A 25897-nucleotide genomic window follows, 5' to 3' on the forward strand; every position below is an offset into this window, starting at 1 on the left:
ATATCTTTTGATACATAAATGCGTGTGTAAGGTATAACCTATTTTATTTTACAAGATGTTTGATAAATAATTATTACCAATTGATCATCGAACAAGAAAGATTTATTATCTTAAAGTAAATAATAAGTTAATGACATTGACGTATCACGTCTCTCAAACTATGCTGTAGGTTAAGAGGTTAAACCTCTTAATAATGTATTAATCATCTATGAGATTCCTTCATTCATTAAACCTGTCTGTAACTCAACATTTTTATAAGATCTACAAACCTACATTTTATAGTTTCACACTTGAATCTCCCAATTGCGACACACACTTGAACAAGTTAATCGTAGAGCACTCTGAACGAAACGAGCTGCGAAAACAACTATCCGTTCTGAATGACCAACAGCGCCATAAAACGTGGACGGTCCTTTTGGAAAACTCATTGTATCGGAGCGTTAGCTCGCGAAACGGCGCGGCGAGCAGTTACCTCTCGAGCGATAAATTCCGGAGGATCAACAGTTCTGCCGGCTTTTTGACAGTGACAAACGCAGCCGAGTCGCGTCATCTAATTACACGGAACTACGAGTGGCAGCTGTCCATCGACGTTTCGAGCGAGCCAGGTCGGAGGTGAGCCAGCTTTAAATCCCGCCGCGTTCGTTTCACGCTGCGTGAACCACGCCTAACGCGGCTCGCGGTTTAACAACGCGGCTACCGACCAACCGATCGAGTTTTTCCCAAAAGCATCCGGGAAAACATCGATGCAAATCGGATTTTATTTGGTTGTCGCGAGTGGATCGCGTGGATTCGTGCAATACATCCCTCGGGTAGTTCGCTTCGAATAATAGCGGCCTACGTGAATCGGGTTTGACTATTCGATCGCGATCGCCACTCGCTGGATTGCGGCAGTAGCATCGAGTTCTTACCGGGTGATAATAGATGTGCGTGGATCGTATGTGTGTGCAAACGCATGTTTTTGTGGAATGCGTGTAGAGAAATGGGTATTATTATTTAGAATAAATCCCTCACCTGAAGAACATCTCAGATTTTTATGAATATGTTGTTCAGTCAGTGTATCAATATATGGCCGCCAAGCATGTTGAAAATTAGCTTCGAATATACATTCATGTAATTTAATAAAAGCATGTCTTTTTTCACCTTTTTTGTGAGAATCAATAGATACAATGTTATTTTATGATAGAGTAATACAATGCAAAATTTTAGAATAATATGAAAAAAATTTTTGTTTCTCAAGGAGTTTTATATTTTCGGTAGTTACGGTAATTTCGATTTCTCTTTGCAAACCATAGTCCTTATTTCAGAATCACTGCTTTCTGGGTCCGCATAAAGAGATGCCTGATACAATTTTATCTTGAACGAGCGCACTGAACACCTATGTATATTCATTATAATTTTCGTGCATGCTCGAGTGTGATATCATATTTTACGTGGAATTCTTATGGGACTACCGGGTTCCACGTATTCACTTGGGAGAGAATTAATAATTGCCAGTGATTCGCTTCCATGTGAAAACAATTGCACGCTAATGTGTATATACGAGCGTTTGTCCGATAACATTATCCTTTGGGGAACAATTGCTTATGAAAGTAATCTCTATAGACTCGTGTAATTCGATAATATTGTCGTTTGGAAAAAGCTTGTTCGCTGAATTTCATTTCAAGTTACGTTTCATTTCATTCTATATAATCGAAGGCTTCTTTTAAATTAAGATCTACGATGATTGGTAATATCGCGTTTCTTTCTTTAAAATTTTTCATGTAATTTAAATTTTCTTGTAGCCACCGTCGATCCAGAGAATATCGAGGAATTCTCAATTCGATACTATGATATACTCGATGGTTAATCGTAATTCAAGTTGATTATTCCAATTTCCATTGCATGTAATTGATTTAATTAAAATTTGAATTTTCTTATATTTTCAGAACAGAATTAATAGTTTTAATAAGATCAGCGATTAGTGAATAATTCAATGAAAATCCGAGTAGAATACTTTTTAGAAGGAAGAGTTAGAAGTGGAATAAAATATAACCTGATTAATATTTCTTATACAGCTTTACCTTTTGGAAGGTTATATAAATCTTGGTACCAGCTTTTCCTATCACATAATTCTCTTTTAATGCATAGATAAAGATTAATACACTTTCCATCTTGATATAAAAATTTTAAAAAGTTCCATTCCTTGTTCATAGCATATAACCGTATTATCATTGAACACCTAATAAATGATGACCACCTTGTATAACGTCATCGACGCGACGCAAAGTAACAATGGGGCAAACCGGGGTCGCGGGCAATTAAAACTTTGCGGAAAGCTTTTCAGGCTACAGGGAGCTTGGCCAACGCTCTGACTCATTAAGCAATCCCGAAAACTTTTTCTTACAATGCTAATGTCGATCGCTAAAATGATCTGATTGTGAATAAAAGAGTGCACTTTCTTGTAAAAAAAAATGACGAAAATTGTTATTAAATGGAATTATGTTGGAATAAGGTTTAATTAGTTTTAATTGGGTTAATAGCTGACGATAAAAGTGGTGGTAACTTTGAAATCAATTTGAAAATTAAAATTATGATCTTAATGGCAATAATTTTTCAACCGCTAATTCTTCGATTTCTATTTGAATTGATTTTTAATCAATTATTATGTTTTTTGTGCTAGTATATCGATTATTATGCTCTTATTCGTCTTCCCTAAAATCGCTGCATCGTAATTAGTTAAATTAAATTCCACAAATTCGAACAAATTTAGAATATACTCGGTAAAATTAACAACCATGAAACTATTGCCAAAAATGATCATCGCGTGTAATTAGGAAACGGCAAGTGGTTCAATCTCTACCGATTTAAACAGCTACGGTCAGTTTCAATAGTAGTTGGCTCTGTAGTTGGCTAACCTTTCCCTTTAATGACTCGCAATCTGAAACAAATCTCGCGGTCGTGTTGCCATCAATGTGCACTGGCTTTTCTGATTAACGTCGTTTAGTTTCTACCATGTGATTCGATTCTAATCAGTCAATACCGCTGTTCCACAGCGTGGATTGCCAAAAAGCTGGATGTTTCTCTATCCATTGCGGTCGTCACCTTGGTAACGTTAGTTACTTTACGCTTCTGCCGTTGATTTTCTCTTTAAAACGTGTTATTTAATCAACAATTTCAACAATTTCGAAAATCACAAAACCGTCAACACCATTTGTACTAAACTGTATCATCACGCTAGATTGATCCTAATATGAACATTCCGATTGACACAGTTATTTAGAATCGCTTTTGCTCTTTGGGTAGATACTAAATACATAGTTATAGATTTCCATGTCGAAGAAAAGCAAACTAGATGATTAGGAAAATATTAGAAAAACATACTCATTTGGAATATTTCCCCGCTAAGTTATTATATCTAGTACAAAAACCAATTTAAATTCGTAGCTCGAGCAATGCAATTTATATGTACGCTAAAACTAGTTGTCAGCAGAGGAAATCGCGCGGGATTCGAGCTTTCCTGGTTAAATGAATTTAAGCGCGTCACACATTAGAAGATCAAACTTTTGGGTAGCAACGAATATTAGGCCTGTTTAAATGGAAAACATTCTGAAGCAAAATACGAAATATCCACTTTGCATTAATAGACGTATATTTTATTACATGGATACATAATATTACATTATACAATTCGATAGTTGCAATGGACCGCTTTCTTTTCTGTCCAACCGGTTTAGCACCGTCCTTTATATAGATAAATTTATTTACCGCAAAATACGAAATTGTATAGAATCATTAGCGGCTTAATAGACACAAAACTAAATTCCGACCTCGTTTTAGCGAAAGGTACTCTCGGGACCGCTAAATACCATTTTTACACACGTCAGTGAATTTGTCCAAGCTTTTCTTCAAGTTATTAGCTTACAAGTTACTAGCTGTTTTGTGGCCTAGTGAAAAGTTTCATCAAAGTGAAGGCGATGTCCCGTTGTTTACGAGCGATTTTCGTCATGAACAAGGTACGACTACCATCGATCCACTGATACATACGTTAGAGTCGCAGTTTTCGCGTGGCCATTAAATCGCCAATGACTTTCTTATGAGCAGGATGCAACAAACGGGACATGCCATGCAGAGAACAGCCGAATGACCGTATAAATATTCATTGGACGATTTAAATTCATAACTTCCAACGCAAATCGACCAACCCACGTTTTATTTTCCTTGCCCGTGTGTGTATCTTGTGTATACAGGTGTAGATAGATGTTAGATAGTTGTGGATGTGTAAACGAGAGGATAATTGAAGCGTCCGGGGAAAATGAAATTTTCCGTTTTTCTTCGCTCCAAGTACAGTCTACTATTGTTGCTTTGCCGTGTCAGAGGTTTGTACCCTGCAAAAAGATTATTTGGTAGTTTTTATTTTTTAACGAAGATCGTGCCAGTTTAACTGTCGATGTTTTCCTGGTTAGAGTCAGTTTGTTTTGAGATTAGCTATGCAGTCTTCATTTGCATTATAATAGCATCGTCGAGGAAAATGTAAATTTTATTCAGTGTTGGAAATGCTGGACGTTTACAGCAGCTTTGCCTTATTCGGTTCATTTGTTCTGATGCATTTGTGTTATTCTATGATTTAAAAATCTCAAAATCATGAGCTGCTTTTTTAAATATTTCTGACTATCGTAGCGTATTTGTTAGATAAATTAACTTGTAACTCGTGATTTGTAAAATTTTACTAATAATATTGGTTCAATTATCTGCAAAGAGATCGCAGTGGTTAAAATATTAAATTCTGGGGCATCCTGTATTTGCTTTAGCGGATATCGGCACACTTTTCCGAAAATCGTTATCGGATTGAATCCAAGATGACCGCTGGATCTGTAGCGGACATCCGACATAAGCGGCAAGTTTTGGCCGACATGAGAGGGCAGCGTCAAAGAGACCCGTGGCCAACTCTAAATTCACCTTTTCCGCGGTATTGCCGTTAATTTCAAGGAGGATGCGCTTTGACGGTCGTTCCTTCGGAACACTGAGCTTGATTAAACTCGAGACTAGTTGTCGGTAACAGGTGTTCGCCACCGGCGAACGTGCTGAATCAACAGCAAACAACCAGGGTGATCCTGTCTCGTCCCTGTTCACCGACTTCCGGCCGCGTCATTTTCGGCCAACTTATTTACTTTCCGACTTTCCGTGGCCGCAACGCCGGATGAGAAGGCTTTCGTGAATTTCAGCCGGTGATTTGCGCCTGGCATCCACCTCCGTCAGCTTAAGTTCGTTTGGCTTAATTAGCAGGCGAAGTTGATCCGTTTGATCTTTGATGTTTTCATTCGGTGGTTACTTTTAATTTACCTTTTTGTTTTAATTTACCACGTGATATTGCCTTTGTCGTTGATTGATGAAGATGTGCCACCGGATAAAGGTCATGGTGTTAACTAGGGCGTTTGGATTAGTGGCGACGTGCTTAAAGATGAGAATCAGATTAGCATGATAGCTTTTACGAAGTGTCTTTTGTAGCCTAATTTCATGTATAACGAATACATATTAATTTCTTATTAATCGAAACGAGATAAAAAGCTATATCGACGTTTGCCCCATAACCAGGTTGAATCGCTCGTGTTTCCCCATTTTACTCGCAGGAAACACAATAATTTTTAATACATCGAAAACATCCGCAAACAGATCTATTGCAGCGAAACTTAAAAACACGAGGAAAGTTACCATCGGACTTGACGCTTTCAAGGGAGATCAAAGCGATATTTGCAAAGGTATTTTGCACCTTTTTACCAGTATCACAGCTATTTGCCAGCCTATATCGGTGCATCGATCGGCAGAGACTACCGCGAATCCATAGTAAATGCCCATTGATTCCGACGTTTTTATCAAATGACGACGAAGTTGAACGTCGCTTTGCCGAACGTGCTCGGAATCAAATCATCGGTTCCTCGTCGACGATCGGGTTTTTCTTACCGTTCGATATTTCCCGAGCTATAAATGGCGAACAATACCATGGAAAACAGTCGCGCTATACCTCTCTTTCTCCACTTTCGTCGTTCTTTTCAAGATTCTGTCCAATCATCGACATCGTTTCAGCTTCTGTCTTATTGTCGTACGTCTTTTCTTTCTTTTCTTCTTTCACCTTTTTATTATCTCCTGTTCTATGTTGCTTTTTTATGCGAGCAATCGACTATTAAAATTCATGGAACGATGCTTCCGTTATTCCAGTTGTTTCTTCGCCCTCGCGTCGAACCAGGCGAAGTCAGCTTCGAAAGTCGATGTCGTTCGATTTTCCCATTTATCCAATTCCCACTTTTCGTCTCTTCTTTGCTTTCTTTCCTTTCTCTCTCTTTCTCTTTCGCTGCCTGTGTATGTTCTTTTCGATTTTGTTTGTCGTACATTTTGGAATAGAGCAACGGGCATTGGAAAAGTTGCCGATCGATTAATTCCGAACAAGACACTTCGTTTTTCGCCAGTTTCATCCCGACCGATGCCGGCTGCATTGTTTTTTGCACGGTGCAATTTACGATCGACAGCTCGCCCCTGTTCCCTTTGTGACGAGCGCGTCTATCGATTCCAACAGACGTGATTAGCTTTTTTCCGCGCGTGATCCTCGCGCGTGATTTTTTCCGACACCATCCTCACATCATTATGCAACAATGATCGTTGCTGAATTTTTTAACGACAACAAGATTTTTATATAGATTATAAACTTTATAATTTTGTATTAACATTATTTATTAAATTACTTCAAAATAAAACCAGATTTATTAATTAAATATAGAGGATTGATTTTATTCGACGATTAAATAGATAAAATGGGAAATCGATAATAAACGATTTAGTCATTAGTTTCAAGCTGACCGCATCAAAGTCTGATCGAATCACATCGTAGAAAACTAATAGCTTTTCCAGTGAAACAATTACGACTTATCGACACCATCACGCGTAGCGATTAATCTTTTTCGTCCTATAAAGGTCGGCCACAAGATTCCAATGAAATATAGATCTATAACACGTTAATGTATTGTTCGTACTAAGTGCGGATTAAATACTCAAAGCATTAAGGAGAAAAATAAACAAAATTAACAAAAACCGGTTTATTCGAGAAATATCGTTGCTTTAGGACATCATTACACAATCAACCATTCGATATGGCGGTGGTTCCGATGGATCTGGATGCTCGAAACCGTAATTGCACGTCACCGCGATAAATCCTTTCCTGGAAAGAAATTCTTGATCCGCGGAACGTACTTAGGAATGGTGACAGAATCGTTTCACGGCAAGGATAAGGGACAAAACGTAGATAAATCATGGTGTTTCGTGGACAGGATAGAAGGATGGAAAAGAGGGGAGGGGTTCGGAGACAGATCAGAGGGTGTACAAAATTGAGCCTGAATGTTTTCATTTCACCCTAAACTGACGCGCTTTTATCTTCTGGAGGAACTTGCAGACGTTTACGTAAAACGGCCAAGGTATCGTAATTGAAAGAGAAAGTGAGCGATAAAAGTCGTTCAGATAATAAAATCAGATGGTTTTTAATAGAAAAATTATAAAAATTATATGCGATGTACTTTAATCTTGCTACAAAGATTATAAAATCAACTAAGCACGAAGCATGAGATGTTTTGTCTTTTGGACTTAATAAAAAGAGACAGAAGGAAAATATATATGGTACACGTATCTCTTCGAAAATTTTTCCCATCTTTTCATCAAAGCGGCCCGATTCTTTTAACGTCATCATGTTAGGATATCCATAAAATATCGACATACAAACAGATTAGCGAACAAGGACATACCATTCCATCTCCTGGAACAACCAACGAAACGAATGTTTTTATCCAAACTGACAATTCTTTATCTGGCAGGTTAACTCCTCAAGTGGTCGCGCTTCCGCCCGCAAAAAGAAATCCAATTTAAAGTTCACTTATCAGTCATGGGGTTAGATACTTGTATCTTACCTAACGTTCGACCATCGCGGCTATGAATCCGACAATTGATTGGCGTAACCGGTCTAACGGAACTTTCGGAGGATAAATCAAAGCTGAACATAAATCGTGGTTCGATATTGGAGATTGCAGTAGAGGGATGTTTTCTTTTCACGAGACATTCGTACCTGCGAAGCCATGATTCTATCGAGAGATTTTGTTGTATTCTCGACTGTAACACGTAGACAAATTTATTTCCACTTTGTTACACAGGGTTTCGACTGCACGCAATACTGTAGGTAAAATTAATTTTACGTGAGTCTTTTATAAAATTAAAACAAATAGCAGAATATTTTACAAACCTCTTTTAAAAAATTTAATATCGTATTGCTCTAAATTTTTCATAAATTTAATGTCTACCTGGTAAATAGGCTAAAAATATTTATCCAATATAAATTTCACTCATTTGAATCAATATTCTATTCTTTTCTGTATATTTTTGTGCATACAAAGCGGAAACACTCGATGCTTTCGTTAGATGTTGAAATTATAAAAGTCGTAGTTAGAAGACGGGGAAACAATCGAGAGAAGCGGAGTTGAAGGAAAAGAGGAGTGAGATTTATAAGTCGAGACTTCCTTGAAACGAGTTTACGGAAGTTTTGATCGTCGAATGAAAATTACGAAGTTGGATTATGAGTTTCGCCAACGAGTATGGCAAAAAGCTGTATACATGTGTGACCGATAGTAAGTGTCCGCCGTTCTTTTATGATTCATACGACATGAATAATTTGGGTAATAAGATCTTGATATCCCATTCCAAAGTTTAACCACTTCACTCAGAAAATTACCCATAAGATTCTCCCAAAACTTTACAAACATAATAATCGCTTTTTAAATTAAATTCCAGAAATATTCTCGGTAAGACGTAACTAATTCGTTATATTCTTGCAGCATTGTATCAAATGGCACCAAACATTTTGTCTACTAATTTTTATCATATTGTTCCAATTCTAATTAATTCCGTATAATATATCTAGAGAAATATTAAAAATTCATAGTTCTGCTGCTGATATAATTCGCTAGACTTCGATCTACCTCTCGTGTATCACAAAAAATCAATGGTTCAGCGTTTTTCACTAGCACGAACAAAGAATCTCATCCCTGAGCGTCGTGGCACGATGATATATGTTTCAATAATTGCAGTCGCAAGAAATCGAGCACGGAGCATGAGATAAAGCCGGTTCTTATCCTTTCCTTGTACGTTCGACAGGCCTGAGGTTCCGTTTCTACCAAGCGTTTCTTATCCCCATAGGGGAGGATTGGCGAAATCCCGCGTGGAACACTTACCTGGATAAAGGAACAGCCTGGATCCGATGACAGCCAAGGGTCGCCTCTTCCACTGGGGAAAAACCAACCCCTTCAACACGAGCGCGTACCCGCAACGGCTGTATCCAACAAGCTCCGGCAAGGGGGATGCGGGTCCTGTGAGAAAAACGGTGAAGAGATGAGCTACGGTGTTTCTAATCGGCGTAGAGAGATACAAGTGGTGCTAGTGCGATTATTGTGAAAGCTGGGCAAGTGGGTTGGGGTTAGATTGGGTAACCCTCTTTTGTAAATATTTCTTATATCATTGGTTATATTATTTTCTTAGCTTTTTTTATATATACTGCAATACTTTTTTTTCTATTTGAAACTCACCACCAAACCGTATTATAAGTCGTAAGTCACATACTGTCGCTAAACATATTTTTCGACAAGCTATAAAATAATTCTACGCGATAATAAAATCAATGATTACCGTACCAGATATGCAAAAGTGAATGGTCAATTGTTAATTTCCTACGATGTTCACGATCGGAAGTTTTACTGGAAAGATAATACTGTATTACTATCTATTTATAATCATGCCATATTCTCACATTTCATATATAGTTTGGATTTCGACTCCAGAAATCAATCGACAAAGTCGCGATAAATATAAAATTACATAGAAAGATGTCATCAGCTTTTAACATGCCAAAACTGCTTTAAACTAAAATTCTCCTGTAATTAGATTAAAAGCTATAATTTATTCAATCCAACCCATATTCTCATCGTAAATATTAAATGAACGACAGACGAATGTCAATGAAGAATTTAAAAGTCAGATAATTAAATTCAGAATTATATAATCGGAGATTAAAAATTCTTCGTCGCTCGAATAAATCCTGACTTGGTACGAATTCAGTGCGGTTGTGAAATTGTTAATTAGTATGCGATTCCTTTCGATAGTCGTGATTATTTCGCGCAAGCTGTTGCGACAACGTTGAAAAATAAGATCTCGAATTCTCCCTCACGCTGTAAGTTCCTCGTGCAAGATGCTGCCCGGATATGGACTTCGAATTCATGAAATTGTAATTCCTTTCTGTACGCCAGCGAAGCATTATGTACACGGAATTCCTACAACTTCGAGGAAATATAAGCAACTAGGAAAATTAAGGACGAGGGAACCGATTTCACTGAAACTGCCGGCAGCTTTAATATGCCCACGCTACCGCTTTAGCGAAAAATATCGAAGGTAAGCAATAACTGACCGTCTTATTAAACCTCTCTTTATGGAAAGAAATTCGCATCGCCCAAAAAACTGATAGGACGGTACGGGAATCCCTTTATGATGCAACGATTCACTTATTCCTCAAATTATCTAGAAAATATAATATGGAAATTGTTTTTGCCATAATTTACACGAATAAAGAAACTAAATATATAACATAAATCTCTGCTGAAATTAAATAACAATTTATTAGAATGTTTTATAACAGAGATCATCAAACTGCAAAGAATTAAAATAAAAATAAATTTGTTTCAGTGTGGGAAAGTGTAGGTCAAGCATTGAGATGTTGAAGAAGCCAGTTTATGTTTTCAAACAGCCACTTGGTAACGACGGAAGCTACAGCTTTGGAATTGAATTAAAATTAGAAACGGTTAACTGCGTAGACGGTGAGCACAAGTGACATCTGTATGCATCCGCATTAATGCAGTTTCGCGTTAGAATTCACTTTCGATGTTACCGAAATTCATCGTTAAATAACGCTTCATGGCGCAAAGCATGCAAATCATCCCCAAGAGACATCATAGACGGCGTTCACTCGAAACCATCATGTATATTTCATGTAGAAATGTGCATAAACGGCTTCTATCGGCCGCGCAACTACAATATTTCCGATCGTTACGTTTGCTTTGGCGGCAATTTTCCCGTCTTATTTATATTTTTTACAATTTACATTTCTTATCGAACTTTTAAATTGGAATTTGCGAGATTTCCTCGCGTTTGCCTTCGTATCGTGTTTGACGGTGTTTTTCCGAAAATTTATGAGAAGAGAAAAGTCAAGTAAACTTGATAAATTGTGTTCCAACGCGATACAATATCAAATATGTGTAACATCAAATGTATGTAATAATCGACCAGCTCCTTCGGAATTTCATACCGTTGAATATCTTAATCAACCAACATCGACGAGAGGGGAACCAAGCATTCCACAAAGCCGCGAGTTTGTCCGACGAACCAGCAATATGCACGTTATCTCTTGGCATACTAAATGAAAATCTATCGAATAAATATTGACGTTCATGCGGCTCCTGACGCGGCTTCGTGCTTGCTCGCCGATTAACGGACCACGGTTATCGCCAGTTACGCGCATATATTATGTATAATTCTGCATGTGGCTCGTTACATTGTCAAGAATAAAAATGGACTCTCGAATTAGAATTAAGAGTATTTCAATAAACTATATTAATTTGGATTTCGGAATTGTTGGAATTTGAATTTCAGAGTAACTCCCACTTATCTGTCCGATAATTTAATATAATTCAGAAATAGTTATATACATGGAGAAGTCGAAACGTAGAAAATTTGTGGAAATAAATTTAAAACCCGCTCGAACGTCACATCTCAGTTTTATACCACTTTTCCGTATTATTACGAGGTTTATCCACGGTTCACTACGATATCTATGGAAAAACTGATGAGGTAGGGTTCACAGCGAAACAGAATCATGATATTCGATGGGAAGATGACGAAGTGCTGGACTAACTCAATTAACCCGTTGATGGTGCTGGCGTGGCTGGTTGGTGAGCCATTAAAAGCGTAGTCAGTGTAACAGGATCCAAGCACATCCTGTAATTATCTACACCCCTAAAACGTCATTTCTGGACAATTCCACGAAAGCAGTAACTACAGCTATCTTATTGGCGACTTAATCTTGGATACGGTCCTCGAGATGGACGAATTATAATTATATGTATAGTCATCAAGGTATCAGAAACTGTTGGAATACAACGATATCAGTCGCATGCGGATAGAGTGTTTGATCGTACAGATTCTTCCATTCGTTGCCCAGCGCCATCCCCACTAGCGTACGTTCGTTAGATGTACCGCGGCGGCTGGCGCGTGCATGCTCTTCCGAGAACTCGGCGGAAGAAACGTAAGGATATGGATGGAACATTGGGCACGTCGGTGTCGCGCCTTGACAGCGTAGCGCTTTGTATCGAGAAGCTGCTAGAAGGTTCCGTGGCACGTGACGTTACACAGACATCTACTCAGGTCACACTCATTATAGAGAGTGGGGGTTCAAAATCTTTACAAGCGCCACAGGTCACTAAGGCAGTTAGTCTGTGAATAACTAGCCAACTGTTTACATTGCAGAACGCACATTTATAACTCTCGAAATAATTGTTTAATAAATATCACATTATATTATTTCAACATAAACATTGTGTCTTCCACAGAATATTAATCCTAATTCCAAGATTAAATTCTAACAGAAACAATAAAGTGTATCTTTTGTTACACAAGTAGGTATGAAACTCGATCAAACAAAAAGTTGACAGAAATAATTCAGGTAAGGCATAGACACGAATCGAAAAACATTATTATTTGATAATTCTTTTCTGCATAATTTTTTGCAAGATTAAATGTTCTTTTATAAATTTCGAAGGTTGGAAAGTTTTACAATATTCTGAACGTGGTCACTAGTTTATGCTTTTTGAATTTTATCTTGTCTGTATTACGTAATGGTTGCATTAGCAGCATTAGCTCTTTATTTGCGAGGATTCTATGAGTTTGCGAGGCATTTAGAAAAGTCAATGCAAAAACGAACATCGTCTGGAAATTGTAAAGCTTCTTTGTATAATGCGTTGTGAATGTAAGTTAGTTAGAGAATCAGAAACATAAAGACAGAGGATGGAGTTGACGGTTATTTCGAGCAACTTAATTAAGAGTTTCGAAAAGCTGTAAAAGTAAAATTATCTCGGTGTTGCGTATTATCGACTAAAGAGCAACCGGTCAGGTCAAATCGATCGGTCGATAACGCGTACCTCGAATGACTTAACGTTCAAGGTGGAGGAGATGAAATAACTCGAGCGTTAGATTTAGACGGCACTTTATTTGTATTAGATGTAGCACTTAAGGGGGGGAGGTAAGGTTAATTCGTACAAAAAAAGGCATGTTTTTGTGAATTTTTTCTGACGATACAGTTAAAATTTCTTTTTTAAAACCAATAGTACATTAAAGTATGATATTCGAAGAATATTATATAAAATTTTCAGGGAGAAATATTAAAAAATACGGCAATGGCAGCAATTATTCGGACGTATCTCGGAAAAAAGTATAATTGCAGAACGTGGTACTGGATCATCAGAAATCAAAAAATTAAAGTTCATTCGTTAGGTAACAGCTTTCCCCAGGTAACGCTGCGAAGATTTTTTCGAAATTTCAATTTTTCACTTTTTTGGAACACTTTGAAGGGAAAAACGCGATTTTGTGCGAAAATTTTCGGCTAATTTGTTATTTTAAAATAAAAATAATTAACAAATTTGAAAAAACTCTACAGCGTTACCTCGCAAATTATGTACAGAAGTAGTTTTCAAAATTTCAAAAGGATCGGTGCAATAGTTTTGAAGTAATTGGGGGAACCGACTTTGAAAACGTGAGTTGTGGGGAAAACGCTTTAAAGTTTTGAATACTAAAAAATTTGGTATAAAACGTTCATAAGCGAATTTTATCGGTTTACCTCTTCACTAGCGTAACAATTGTTGAAAAGATTAATAAAAAATCAATTATCCTATAATATTTTTCACGATCCTTCGTAATTTGATCTTCAACAGTCACTTTTATTTTTTTAGCTGACGCCCTATTTGTTGAAGTGCCTTCGTATTTACGTTTATGCGGAGGTACAATTTTTCTAGGTCGATATAATCTCGAACCAGTTGATTGTCTATCAGATCTAGTAACTTTTTTAGGCATTTTAGTAATAATTTAACACAAAACTTAATGAAAATGGAATATTTACTCCTACACTAAATTTTTTACTCTACACTGACAAAATATACAGTACAGGTATAAGGAGGTTTGTACTTAAGTCGTTAAGTACTATAAATAGATCTGGGGGTAAGATTAGGTATTACATAGAGAAAAAAATGTCTGCGAAGTAACAATAGCACGCTCGGGTCGAGTAGGTAATATCATCCGACATGTATAAAAATACTCATAACTTCGTCAATTTTGCTCCAATCGACTTGAAATTTTGACACAATATTCTTAAGATGCTATGCATTCAATTAAAAAAATAAAAAAAATGCAAAAAAAATCTTAAAACCTTACCCCCCCCCCCTCCGCCTCCCTAACCAAACTAAGTTGGGACTTTGTCGTCCTGTGTGTGTACTGTCCGATGGTTGAAGCTGAACCGAGCCCCGTGCCCTTCCGGCTGGTTCTTGCCTGGATTTTTCCTGGCCTCGAGTCATTACGTTTACTGCCCTGGGAGGACCGGTAATTCGGAATTTCCTAATGGGGGAAATGGGCCTGTCCGTGCCATAAACGGACGGCCAACTAAAATTCCAAACACTCGGTACAACTGATATATTAAAATAGAATGCTTAACCGTACTCTAATACCTAAATTATCCAACAACAATGAATATTTCCACCTTGTGTGGGTGTCGGCAACTATTAAACCGTAATATTCGCTTGATGAATAGCATTTCGTTTTTCCTCGTGACGTAACTTTTCTCGAAACTGTGGCGAATTTTACTATGATCTAACAATATACTTTCAGCCGTAATTTCGTCGAAGGACCAATTTAAATCGCTGAGATAGTAGGCAGGATTTCCGGTGGAACTTCCGGTCGATAAACTATCGACATGCTCCGTTCTTGTGCGAAACTCGTTCTATGGTCCCGTGAAATTTCGCGCGACGCCAGAAGTTCTTGTTCGTCGTAATTTTGGAAATGGACCAAGTGTATCGTTCGCGTTAGTTCCGGCCAGGAGTACCATTTGTCGTCACGGCGAACTTGCCGTTGCCGGCCGGATAACTTTCGAGTCGCGAAATTTCGTTCGGCATTAGTTTCAAAACGCGCCTCTGTTCCGCTACCGGCACTCGACTAAATATTTACGTTGTTTGTTGCAAAAGTAATGCTCGTTGTATTTGTGTTTGTATGGTTAAGCTAAGATTTAGCACAGAAACGGAAGAGATTAGCCAACTAAATGAAACGATTTAAAATTATGCTGCCTTCTTTGGTTAATCTTTTAATTCGCGATTCTGCGCTGTAACATTTAGTTTAAAAACGCGACGATCTCTGCTTCTGATTAATATCTAACCCTTTTCGGCGAAAGCTCTTTTCTTTCATAAAAATGTAGGTTTAGATAGCAGAAAGTTTCAAACGTGGTACATTTAAAACAAATAGTGGAAGTTCGACTGCACTGCGAGAAGTAAACAAGAGACAGTTTACAGCAGCAGAAGCATTACAATAGTAGTAAAACTTCAACATTATGATTTACCTTTTTAACTTGTTTGTGCATGTAACGCAGAAGGACTTTAAAATTTGCTTTCACTAAGGGCTTAGTAGCTGTCCGAACATTCACCGAGGATATTCATAGATTTGGATGTAAGTATATCTCAGAGTTACGGTTCGTAACCGTGATTTAGTATGCAGTTTGATCTTCTACGATTTAATCTGAATCTAGGATGCTGTTGAATATACACTTGCAAATATTTATCCCAATTGTCAGACGATTTCTATGTTAAACTATCTGATAATACTTTTGTTCGATAGGAACAAACCTTGCGAATATTTGAAATTAGATTCTTACCATTCTTCGATAACTATAAATCAATCGAAAATTTTCAAAAGTTTACTGTCGTTCTATTCAAATCACAGAATACACGAAACAATGATAAATCAGCAATATTCAGAAAACAAAGGGAAGAGATACACATCCATCAAATATCTGTAGTCAATGTATCAAAATTCCTTTTCTTATATATTCAGTTATTCGTCTATTATTCATCCATCATTTATTATACAATTCCATCTATTCGTTTTCTCTTTTATCCGTTCGGTTCATCATTTTTTAAAGCTGAATGGTCATTGGCCATACAGCGTGCACTTCGCCCTATTGAATAGAGAGGCCGAGAGAAAGCATAGTCTTCGGGGTTCACGCGTGCCACCCCAATTATGACGTTATTGCCGCTATTAATGAGCAATTTCGCGGGCTCTATGCTATTGCCCCCGTAAACTCCAAGTGCATTATGCTAACTTACGTTATACAATTTGCTGGGCTAATTAAGTTAAGACGTTAGATAGGCGCGTAACCACGATACCCGTTTCTGGGCTGTGGTTGTTTCCAACCTTTTTCTTCTTGCACGACTCTAGAAAGCCTCTAAAAAGCTTCGCCTTGTCGCTTCATATTTTCTGCAACCTCGGCACTAGATTGGTGAATAAGTTTGAGACTCTGATGTACTGGTTGAAAGCTTTGGAATTTCACCGAAGAAATCGATCTGGAGAATAGTTCTCTTTTTGCGAAAAAATACGTGAGGATCTCTTGTAAAATGATGCAATTGATGTAACGATGGTTATGGGTTTCAATTAGCGTCAAAACGTGAATTTACATAAAAATCTGCAGTCTATTTATCGATTATTATTTCCGAATCACACAATATTGTAAAGTGCCAAAATAAACGCTTTTATTCTGTATATCTTCTGTACATATATTCTGTATCTATAAAACCACAAAACTCACCCACCAATATAATTTCAACAAAACAAATTTCTAAAAAAATTCGTGTGAAAGAATCACGAGCTTTCCAGGGAATCGGTAAACAATCGGACATTCAATTTACGAAATGAAACAATCTGTGGCAATCACTTTTCCGTTATCGTTCGAGAAGGAATGTTTTTTTGTGCAAAGTCAGATCGAATATATAGTTCTCGAAACAAATAAAATATATGTCGGAGAAGCGTCAGGAATAGGGCTGTGGGCGTTTGATAGATCTTTATTGGAATCGGTCATCGTTGTGTTATAACGAAGGTACGGCCTGTTAATACGAGTATGGATACTACCGATTCGACAGTCAACCGCGGTGGTTGGACGCTTGCGATATTAGTGACGTTGGTCTTAGGTTCGATAACGAATCCAGGGTCAACGGGATGATAGATATACTTGCTCACACAATCTAACTCAAACGTGTAATACTCACAGATCGTAAGGCGCTACTCTCTCCGTCAATGAGATCGTAAGAAAGAATGACTTTTCGTCTCAATGATGCCACAGAGGAAAATTATAATGGGGTGTGTCTAAGGACACGAGTTCATCGGATTCGTTGAGTATAACCCTCATTCAGAAAGTAAATGATGCTCTAAAGGGTTCTGCAGGGCATTGGTTTACGCAGATGATACGCAACGAAGAGTTTACCTGGCCAACGTTTAGGAGGATGTTTACTGAGCGTTTTGGTGGCCAAGATACAGCAACCTCGACGTTACTGAATATATTCAGGCAACAACCACAGAAGGACGAAAACATGGCAGAGTACGCCATTCGCCTCCGTTCCCTCCTAAAGGCGAAGTGGCCAGATGCAACTATGGATGAAGTAATTAACGCTATCATTCTTTGTCAAGTGAGCCCACAAGATCGGCGCATTGAACGGGTAGCACTTGAGAAGACCGAGAACGAATTTCTAAGTGAAATGAGAGTTCTCGCTTTCGCGGAGAGGCCGGCGTCTTCGACAAGTAATACATCAACAGGCTCCGATGCCAAACGAAGCAGGCCACCAGAACCCCGGACTAAGTGCTACCACTGCGGTAACTACGGACATAAAAGAGCGGAGTGCCGCAAGAGGATGAAGATCGAAGAACAGAAGAATATACAGTCGTCTTAAAGGAAGCCGACCAGCTACATCGATCAGCTATAACGATGGCAAATTTGAGTGAAGGTTCGTCAAACATTCGTCAAATATTATATATATAATATTATTTACATAATATATAATTACATAATTACATCTTATATATATATAATAAATATATATACAATATATTATAATTTATTATATATATATAATAAGTATAATATAATGTTTATAATATGATGTTTTTACATTTACGGAACATACTAATAATATTTAGCTAAGAAATCTTAAAAAACTTTGTAAAAAGAATATCCTGACTTAATATTTTCCTTTGAGAGGAATTCAAAGTATTATAGAGACGTTTACTGTTCTTACTGTACTGAACGTATTAACCAACAATCTCTTTGGAAGCGTTCTGATCAACAATAATTGCATCAGGTCTGGTCTGTCTGGTCTTCGATCGATCTTCACGGTACGCAGAAACAACGAGACTCCATCGAAAGCGTAAACTGTGTTCTTGCTCAGCATCCTGTACGAGCATAGGAGGTGAATCGCAGTCTAATCGGTCCGGGAAACTTGAGTTAAAAGGAGTGAATTGAACGCGTGGACCGATCCCAAGTAGAAGTGAACTCTTTGAAGCGTTTGCAAGCACGGCACGAAAAGCATCGAGAAACGCTTTTACTGCGTTTCAGTCGAACCGAAATAACACGTTCTCTTGCTGATTAATTAACCGACCTTGCTAGAGACCCTGAGAAACCACGCAAGTGGCTGTTCCTTTGTGATTTCGTGTTTCATAAAACGATGGTTCTCTGTAGGATACTTTGTTGATTACGCCTGGGTAGATAATATCTTTTTTCGCGTATTTTCTTTTTTCTTTCCGCGTGAGAAAATGTGAATCTGGATCTTTTAAACGCATATAGATCGAATACTAGTTTCTATCGTCGATTTAGAACGAAGGTTGAGAGATAACGAGCAAACGAGCAACAGCCAAAATTTACGTCGATAATGAATCCAATTTCGACCAATGATACATTAATCAACGTAATGGAGAGTCGGTCCTTAGTTGTATGCGATGCTAAACAATGCGCAGTGTGTCGATAACAATGCATCGCTCGTTCGTTATTTGGCGGTTTCCGGTGACACGAATTTGATGGACTGTAGAACAGTTGACAGTATGCATGAATATTACAACGAATGCCATGGTTCGGAGCTATAGATCGTTTCGATCATGCCAAATTGGGTTGTTAAGGCTACCGATATCTTGAAACACAATATTTGGGTTGTTCACGATGTTCATTCATGATTGAGTGTTCTTCACACGATCACTACCACGTTACTATCATACGCTTTGTATTGAATTCCTATTCAGCCTGAATGCGTTCTCGGTCCAATTTGTTAATTTATCCTTTCAGCTGAGACAATTTTTTTAAAGAATAATTTAAAATTCAATACATATAATAATATAAATAATAAATAAATTATATAAATAAAAAGAAGATAGTAAACTCCACTGTTTTCATTTCATAACGTTTTAATATATTATAATATTGTATAGTTCAAACATCAAGGATCAGATCGTTTATTATTTAGAATTGTTTCTCTAGTTTTATTACAATAAAAGTAAATAAAGTAAGCAAATTACCTTTTCCTCGCAGCAAATTCTGCATGAAAAGAAACCTGTATCAATCTTAGAGTCTCGGCGGATTAAATATAGCCGATATGCCATATTTACTCTGCTGCAAGCTACAATTTATCTTTATTATTCCAATTCAAGCGAACGTTTCAACGTTTATTATGTTTACTCTGTCTCACCAGGGGATGAAAGAAATAGAAATGATCGATGTCACAAAGGAACGTCGTCATTGCAATACCACGTACAATCTTTTAAAAGAAGATATAACCTGATCGCATTTTTATTCTAAATATTCCTGTCATTCATCCTTCATTTTCTCTAATCTCTGAATTAAATATACGTACACCTGAAATGCATACATTTAATCGTTATAGTATAGCCAGAATAAATTTTTATATTTCTTGCAAAAGTTTACCAAAAATTCTCCGTAAAAGCTTTTTCCTTCATATTTTCTCTATTCTAAATATTCCTTCATTCTTCATCTACTCCATAGTTAGCAAACTGTCAACTGTCATCACAACTTTTCCACGATACAATGAATTAATGTCCAAGGTCGCCACCCGTTCGGCTACCCTTAAAACACAGTAAATTCATTTGGCCAGTGTTCCAGCAACCACGACTCATGTCGTGGCTGAGGCTGAACATGTTTAACCATAATAACCGCTAACGACTGAGAGTTTCCACAGCGGAACTTCCGGAAACGAGGCGTTCGCCTTGCTAGGGGAAACGACCTAACCGGCTGGCTAAGCTGAAACGCTAAATGCCGATTACAGGCCGGCCAACAGTTCGGAATTTCTCTTGGAAACTTTCCACAGGTTTCCAACCAAGGATTACCTTGGGGACGCGGCGATTCTACAGGAATCCATGACGATTTCATCGTTGGTGCAACACGGTTACCGAAGAAATTGGGAAATAGAAACGGTAGAACACTTTTTCTCCCGGTCGATGGTTCGTTTCCATGTAATTCGAGTTTTATATATTTTTATTTTTTGATGATGTAAACTCTCTCTTTGAATATGAAGCTTTTATAAAACACCCTTTTTTGGTAATCTATTTTTTTTTTTTTTTGGGAGAGGCAAATTTTTTCGGATTTGACGGTTCTCTTTGATAGAATCTTATTTTATGCATTTATTTTTCGATAACGTGAGCTGCCTCTTTGCCTATGAAATTTTTTTAAACACTTTCGGCAAGTATTTTTTAAATTGGAAATTCTGTTTCATACCATCTTGTGACTATAACACATTCTAACGTTCTATGTTCTGTTTATGAAAATAGAAGATAACAATTCTTTAACGTAGACAAACGATATTATACTGACATCGTAACGATTTCAGCATCCCGCACGCTGCTACAAATAACTGAAAAGATCATCGTCTTCGTTATATCCAAACTTATCTCGTTCTCCTACCTCATTCTCTTCTTTTCCACCACATTAATATTAATTTCCCTTCGGGCGAGATCAAATGTATCGCGAGCCATCATTTAATTACAATCTCGAAACGCTGTCGATATTCTCTGCTCTAACAACGTATATTTCAGCGGTGCAAGGCAGTGGTAATGCCAGAATAAGCGTGTATCCAAGGTGGCAAGCAATTAGTACGTTATTTGATGGGCAAATACCGATTAACCATTCCGAAGTGCCAGAGGGTGAGAAAGGGGAGTCAACAAGAATGGCTGGTGGGTGAAGAGTAACCGAGACTTTGTTAAAGTCATAGTCCAGACCGGAGATTGTACGCAACCGGACCTGGCTTTTCGCAAGTTCCATCAAAACGAGATATTCTCTTCAATTATGGAATAATATACGATGTTTGGAATCCTCTGTTTGAAATACGACCCTGTGAAAGAAATACTAATATATTTCTACGACAGTAATATTATAATAAATTTGATATTTACAATCTTATCTATCTTTGATATTAGGAGATGTTAATGCGGTTGCTTTGCGAGAAAATTTCAGCGATTTATATTAAGTGTAACATTAAGAATTAACAACGGAAATATATTAACACTTTAATGCTCGGTACATTTATCTATAAACAAACATCTGTGACCGGAGAGTTTCCATTAATATTAAAATATTTGGATGTGAATAAATATCAATAACTTTTTGGTTAAAAATGTGTTTATTTAATATTTTTTACACTTTCTATCAATTTGATTTATCAGTTTAGAGTATGGTACTATTCGTGGACTTCTCTTATATTTTTCTTAATCATATATATGACAGTATAGTTGATTGCTATTGTTGCACGGTTTATATAGTATAATTATTTCAGTTCCCTCTACTTACAGTTTAATTTAAGTCGTATAATTTAATTTTAACATGTATCACTTTATTAGTTGGCAAGTTGATGGATCCATCTCTTACCCACATATGTTCCCGGGTCAGAAATCTCGTTGGTAAAAATACGAAATGTAAAAAGTAAAGAAAACATAACGAAATAAAATACGAAGGATAAGTACAACAGAACATTTTATAATGAATATTTTATCGATCCAACGCTCTAGAAATATCGCACGATAATTTTAATTATATCACACGTTCTCAGTTAATAACATTCAGTTTATAGACATTTTAAGACGTCTCCGATCGTTAAAATGTTATGTATAAAATTCAGAAGAATAAAAGATATAGTCGTTCATGTTAACATAATCTTTAAATTTTGTATTTGATAACCTAAAAATCATAAACCTTAAGAATAATGGTCGTGCTCCAATTTCTTGTCCGTTACACTGCCTGTCTCTCTCAATCGTGTAACTTTATCCTCCATAATATTCTTATAAAAGCAGCTTTAAAAGGAGCAGAGACATTAAGTTTTTTCAGACATTTTAATCTATGTCATCTTTCTTCAGTATCCATAATAACTTTCCACCTTTTATTAACTTCAGCAATATCAGCAATATTTTTCTGCTCGGTTGCTAACTTTTGAAAAATCTCCCTTTATACCTGCTTTCTTCCTTCCGTTAAAAGAAGCTATCTATAGTAATGGGTATATTAAAAGTTGTTGACATTATCCGTTTTCTTTGATTAAGATAACAGAATAAAAGGTTACGAAAAAGAAAAAAAATATATACAGAAAGCAAGAAGGCTTTTACTTCGGAACAAGCTCGCGAGCTTTTCACTGCATCCTTTGTGTTATGCACGAGCTTTTAATCTTCGCTGTCGCAGGACATTATGGCTTGCTTTGCTTCTTTAATGCCCTGATTCGCGATGTTCATGCTGTTTACAATATAAAGTAATAATAAACATAATAGAGAGAATCTAACGTCCAACACAGATGCCAAAATTAACATATTGATTGAGAAAAACCTTTTCATAGTCCACTAACAGTTTTTCGGAAACATTCCTCCCACGTTTCATAAGTGTTCTAATATTTATAGACGGAGGTGTAAGTGACGCTAGAAAGTATGGTATCTGTAAACTAGTAGCATTCTAAAAACAGGAGCAAACGGAAATTGCGACCGATAAAATAGAGCTGTGGCCATGGCTTCATGACTGTTCGTTAATTTGCGACCTCGATGAAGTATCTTTCGTAATTTGCGTAGAAAAACAGGCAAAATGAAAGAAGTGAGAATCGGTCTTCTATACGTATAACAGTGTATTACATTGATGCCAGAAACACGCGGTGTCACACCGGGACGCTGGTATAAAGTTGTCGCGAACAATGCACATCCGATTTCCGGCAGCCATTCACTGTGAGGAATTCGGTCGCGTTAAACTGTACGGTTAGTTGATCGACCGATTAACGCTCGACGATGGTTTCACGGGCAGCCACGTAATGAGTTATCGCAACTTGATAGTTCATAAAATTGATTGTGTCGATTGATCGGCTCTCGATTGTCCCTAAAGTTTCGACGACGTCCGTTCGCTCGTTCGCTGTGTGTATTTCGTTTTAATTGCGAGAACGAGAAGCGAAACGGTGAAAACGTGTTCACGATGTAATTATTTTAATTTTGAGCGCGAAATTGCGAAATGGAAACCGATGACAGGACGATTGAACGGATGAAAGGAACTACGGTTGAGAGCTGGCAATTGAAAATTGACGATTGACCAGTAATTGGAGACCACAGGAGAAGAATATAATTCACATCGTGTTTTTGTTTTTTATCCCTTTAACGATCAAACGCTTAAATCGTTAGCCGAAAATTCTGAATGTGATATATAGTGGCGAACAAGCATAACACGATGAAATATTTGAAATTTGGTCGATGAGTTACCTTATCTTCTCCAATTACTAGGTTAAGTACAAAAACGGAATATTAGAATGTAGAATTGGTTTCGTCGAACTGAGATAGAGTAAGACCTGGGACAGAAATTAGGATGAAATTATGGTTAAATTAGAATAGGGTCAGGTTGTAATTGATAATAAATAGAAGTTGAATCGACGCTACGTTCAGGAATACATGTAGCTCTCCATCTTTTTCAAGCAGAATAAAAGATTTTTTTTTTTATTTATTTATTTACCTTTTTACAATTTGTCCAGTAGGACAAAATTTGGTAAAATATTATAGCTTAGTGATATAGTATTATAACATGTGGATGGCTACCCGCAGTGGGATACCATCTTCGAATTTGATTGATTTATTTCTTTAATTATCTCAGATAATACGTGTTTGTTAGGTTTTGTCCTTTGTGAGATCTGTTGGGTGTTTCCTTTTTAATCTTCTTTTTATGCTTGATGTGTCGACCGTTTCTGCTGCCAGCCGGTTTGGGTGCGTTGCTATTCTTTCTCCGTGCCTTCTTGCACTTTTGTTAATCTCCTCCTTGACCGTTGGTATTCCCAGGTTTTTCCGAATGTCCTCGTTCCTAACGTACCATGGCGCGTTTACTATTGTTCTGAGTATTTTCGATTGCGTTGCCTCTATTTTGGTTATATGGCTCATTGCAAGCAGAATAAAAGATGGCAAACAGAAATTGGATTTGGACAATCAATATATCGATAGTAAAAGAAGACAAAATGAAATTATAATTGTGCTTAGAGATTTTAATTTAACTATAACTGTTGCGAATTTACCCCACCGGAAGATATATTCGTTACATTTTTGCCAAAGTAAATAAAATAATACGAATCAATCGCGATGTATCAAATTAATTAATTATAAGCTAATCGCCTGAGAAAATGTTCTATATCGTCCGAATTGTAGGTATAGTCACCAGAATTTTCCAGTATCCGTATAATTAGCGCGATTAACGTACGCAATTACGCGTCTAGCAAATGATTGATTGATACTACGTCTATTATACCGAGCTCCTTAATTAGGACTCGTTACAGAAACATGTCATTTCGATATTTAACCTTTCGTTCGCGCGTGTTTCGCATCGCTCATAAATGAAGTGAGACATTAAAATTTTTCACTTCTTGTAACTAGCGGGAAAAAACGACTTATCGTGTTCTTTCGTAGTTTTCATATAATCTCTTTTTACAAATAATTATAAGGATATAATGGGTAATTTTATTTAATCTCGTCACGAATTTTTATGCAATTTCATCAAGCTTCGTCAAACTCATTTAAATTAATTACATTGTCCACCAGAATCTCTCGGTTTCTGGCCGCTGACGTTGCAGTTAAATATCATCACTCTCGTTAAAGAGCTTTCGGATTTAATGTTATTAAATTTTTAATTAACAACTCCATTATCTTTCAGCTTCTCATTTACACCTTAAACGTTCGTTCAAACTCACTGTAATTTATTCATTTAATCCTCATTGTAGACAGATCATAGCAAAATTGATATTGATCCTGCTACGGTAGTCCAATTTTTCAATCTTAATGTGTGCATAATGCATAAATATATTACATACCGCTTGTATTATTATCCAGGAATGTATTACGTATATTTATGTATAAAATATTTACATAGGTACTCATTACAGATCAGTCATTCTAACGTTAACTGGGACTTACAGTAAACATAAAAACTTGCTAAATTTCTTTGAACTCTTTGATGTAGTAAAAATTCGGAAGCCGAGAATATGTGAAAGAATCGATCGAAAACAAGCGTCACTACACGAGCAATTCTAGGAGCGCGATAAGCTACGTTCGCCAAGTTCCCTGAGAGGCGTCGCGTTTAATAAAAGGACGGGCCTATGGTATTTTCGAGGGTGTCGCTGTACGTGAAATTTCGTTACATAGTCCGTGTTCCCCTGTCGTGGCCGAGAATGTGCTGGCTGCAAATGAGGACTGACACGAACCTGCATCGTTCGACGTTGCA

The 25897-nt window shown here is 37.1% G+C and overlaps 2 protein-coding genes across 2 annotated transcripts in view; one reads left to right on the plus strand and one right to left on the minus strand.

Moving 5' to 3' along the window:
* Window positions 1–25897, minus strand: part of Phlpp (PH domain leucine-rich repeat protein phosphatase) — a 90977-nt gene that overhangs the window by 41771 nt on the left and 23309 nt on the right. The window contains exon 4 of the mRNA XM_033346980.2: window positions 9240–9374. Coding sequence (XP_033202871.2) covers window positions 9240–9374 — 135 coding nt within the window. The remainder of the gene's footprint in view (window positions 1–9239; window positions 9375–25897) is intronic.
* Window positions 449–25897, plus strand: part of LOC117164134 (uncharacterized) — a 103714-nt gene continuing 78265 nt past the window's right edge. Inside the window, exons 1-3 of the mRNA XM_033346982.2 lie at window positions 449–612; window positions 9205–10449; window positions 10741–10871. Of these exons, the coding sequence (XP_033202873.2) occupies window positions 10250–10449; window positions 10741–10871 (331 nt within the window). The 5' untranslated portion in view covers window positions 449–612; window positions 9205–10249. The remainder of the gene's footprint in view (window positions 613–9204; window positions 10450–10740; window positions 10872–25897) is intronic.

This window comes from Bombus vancouverensis, chromosome 3, assembly GCF_051014615.1.
Source record: "Bombus vancouverensis nearcticus chromosome 3, iyBomVanc1_principal, whole genome shotgun sequence".
Classification (NCBI taxonomy): domain Eukaryota; kingdom Metazoa; phylum Arthropoda; class Insecta; order Hymenoptera; family Apidae; genus Bombus; species Bombus vancouverensis.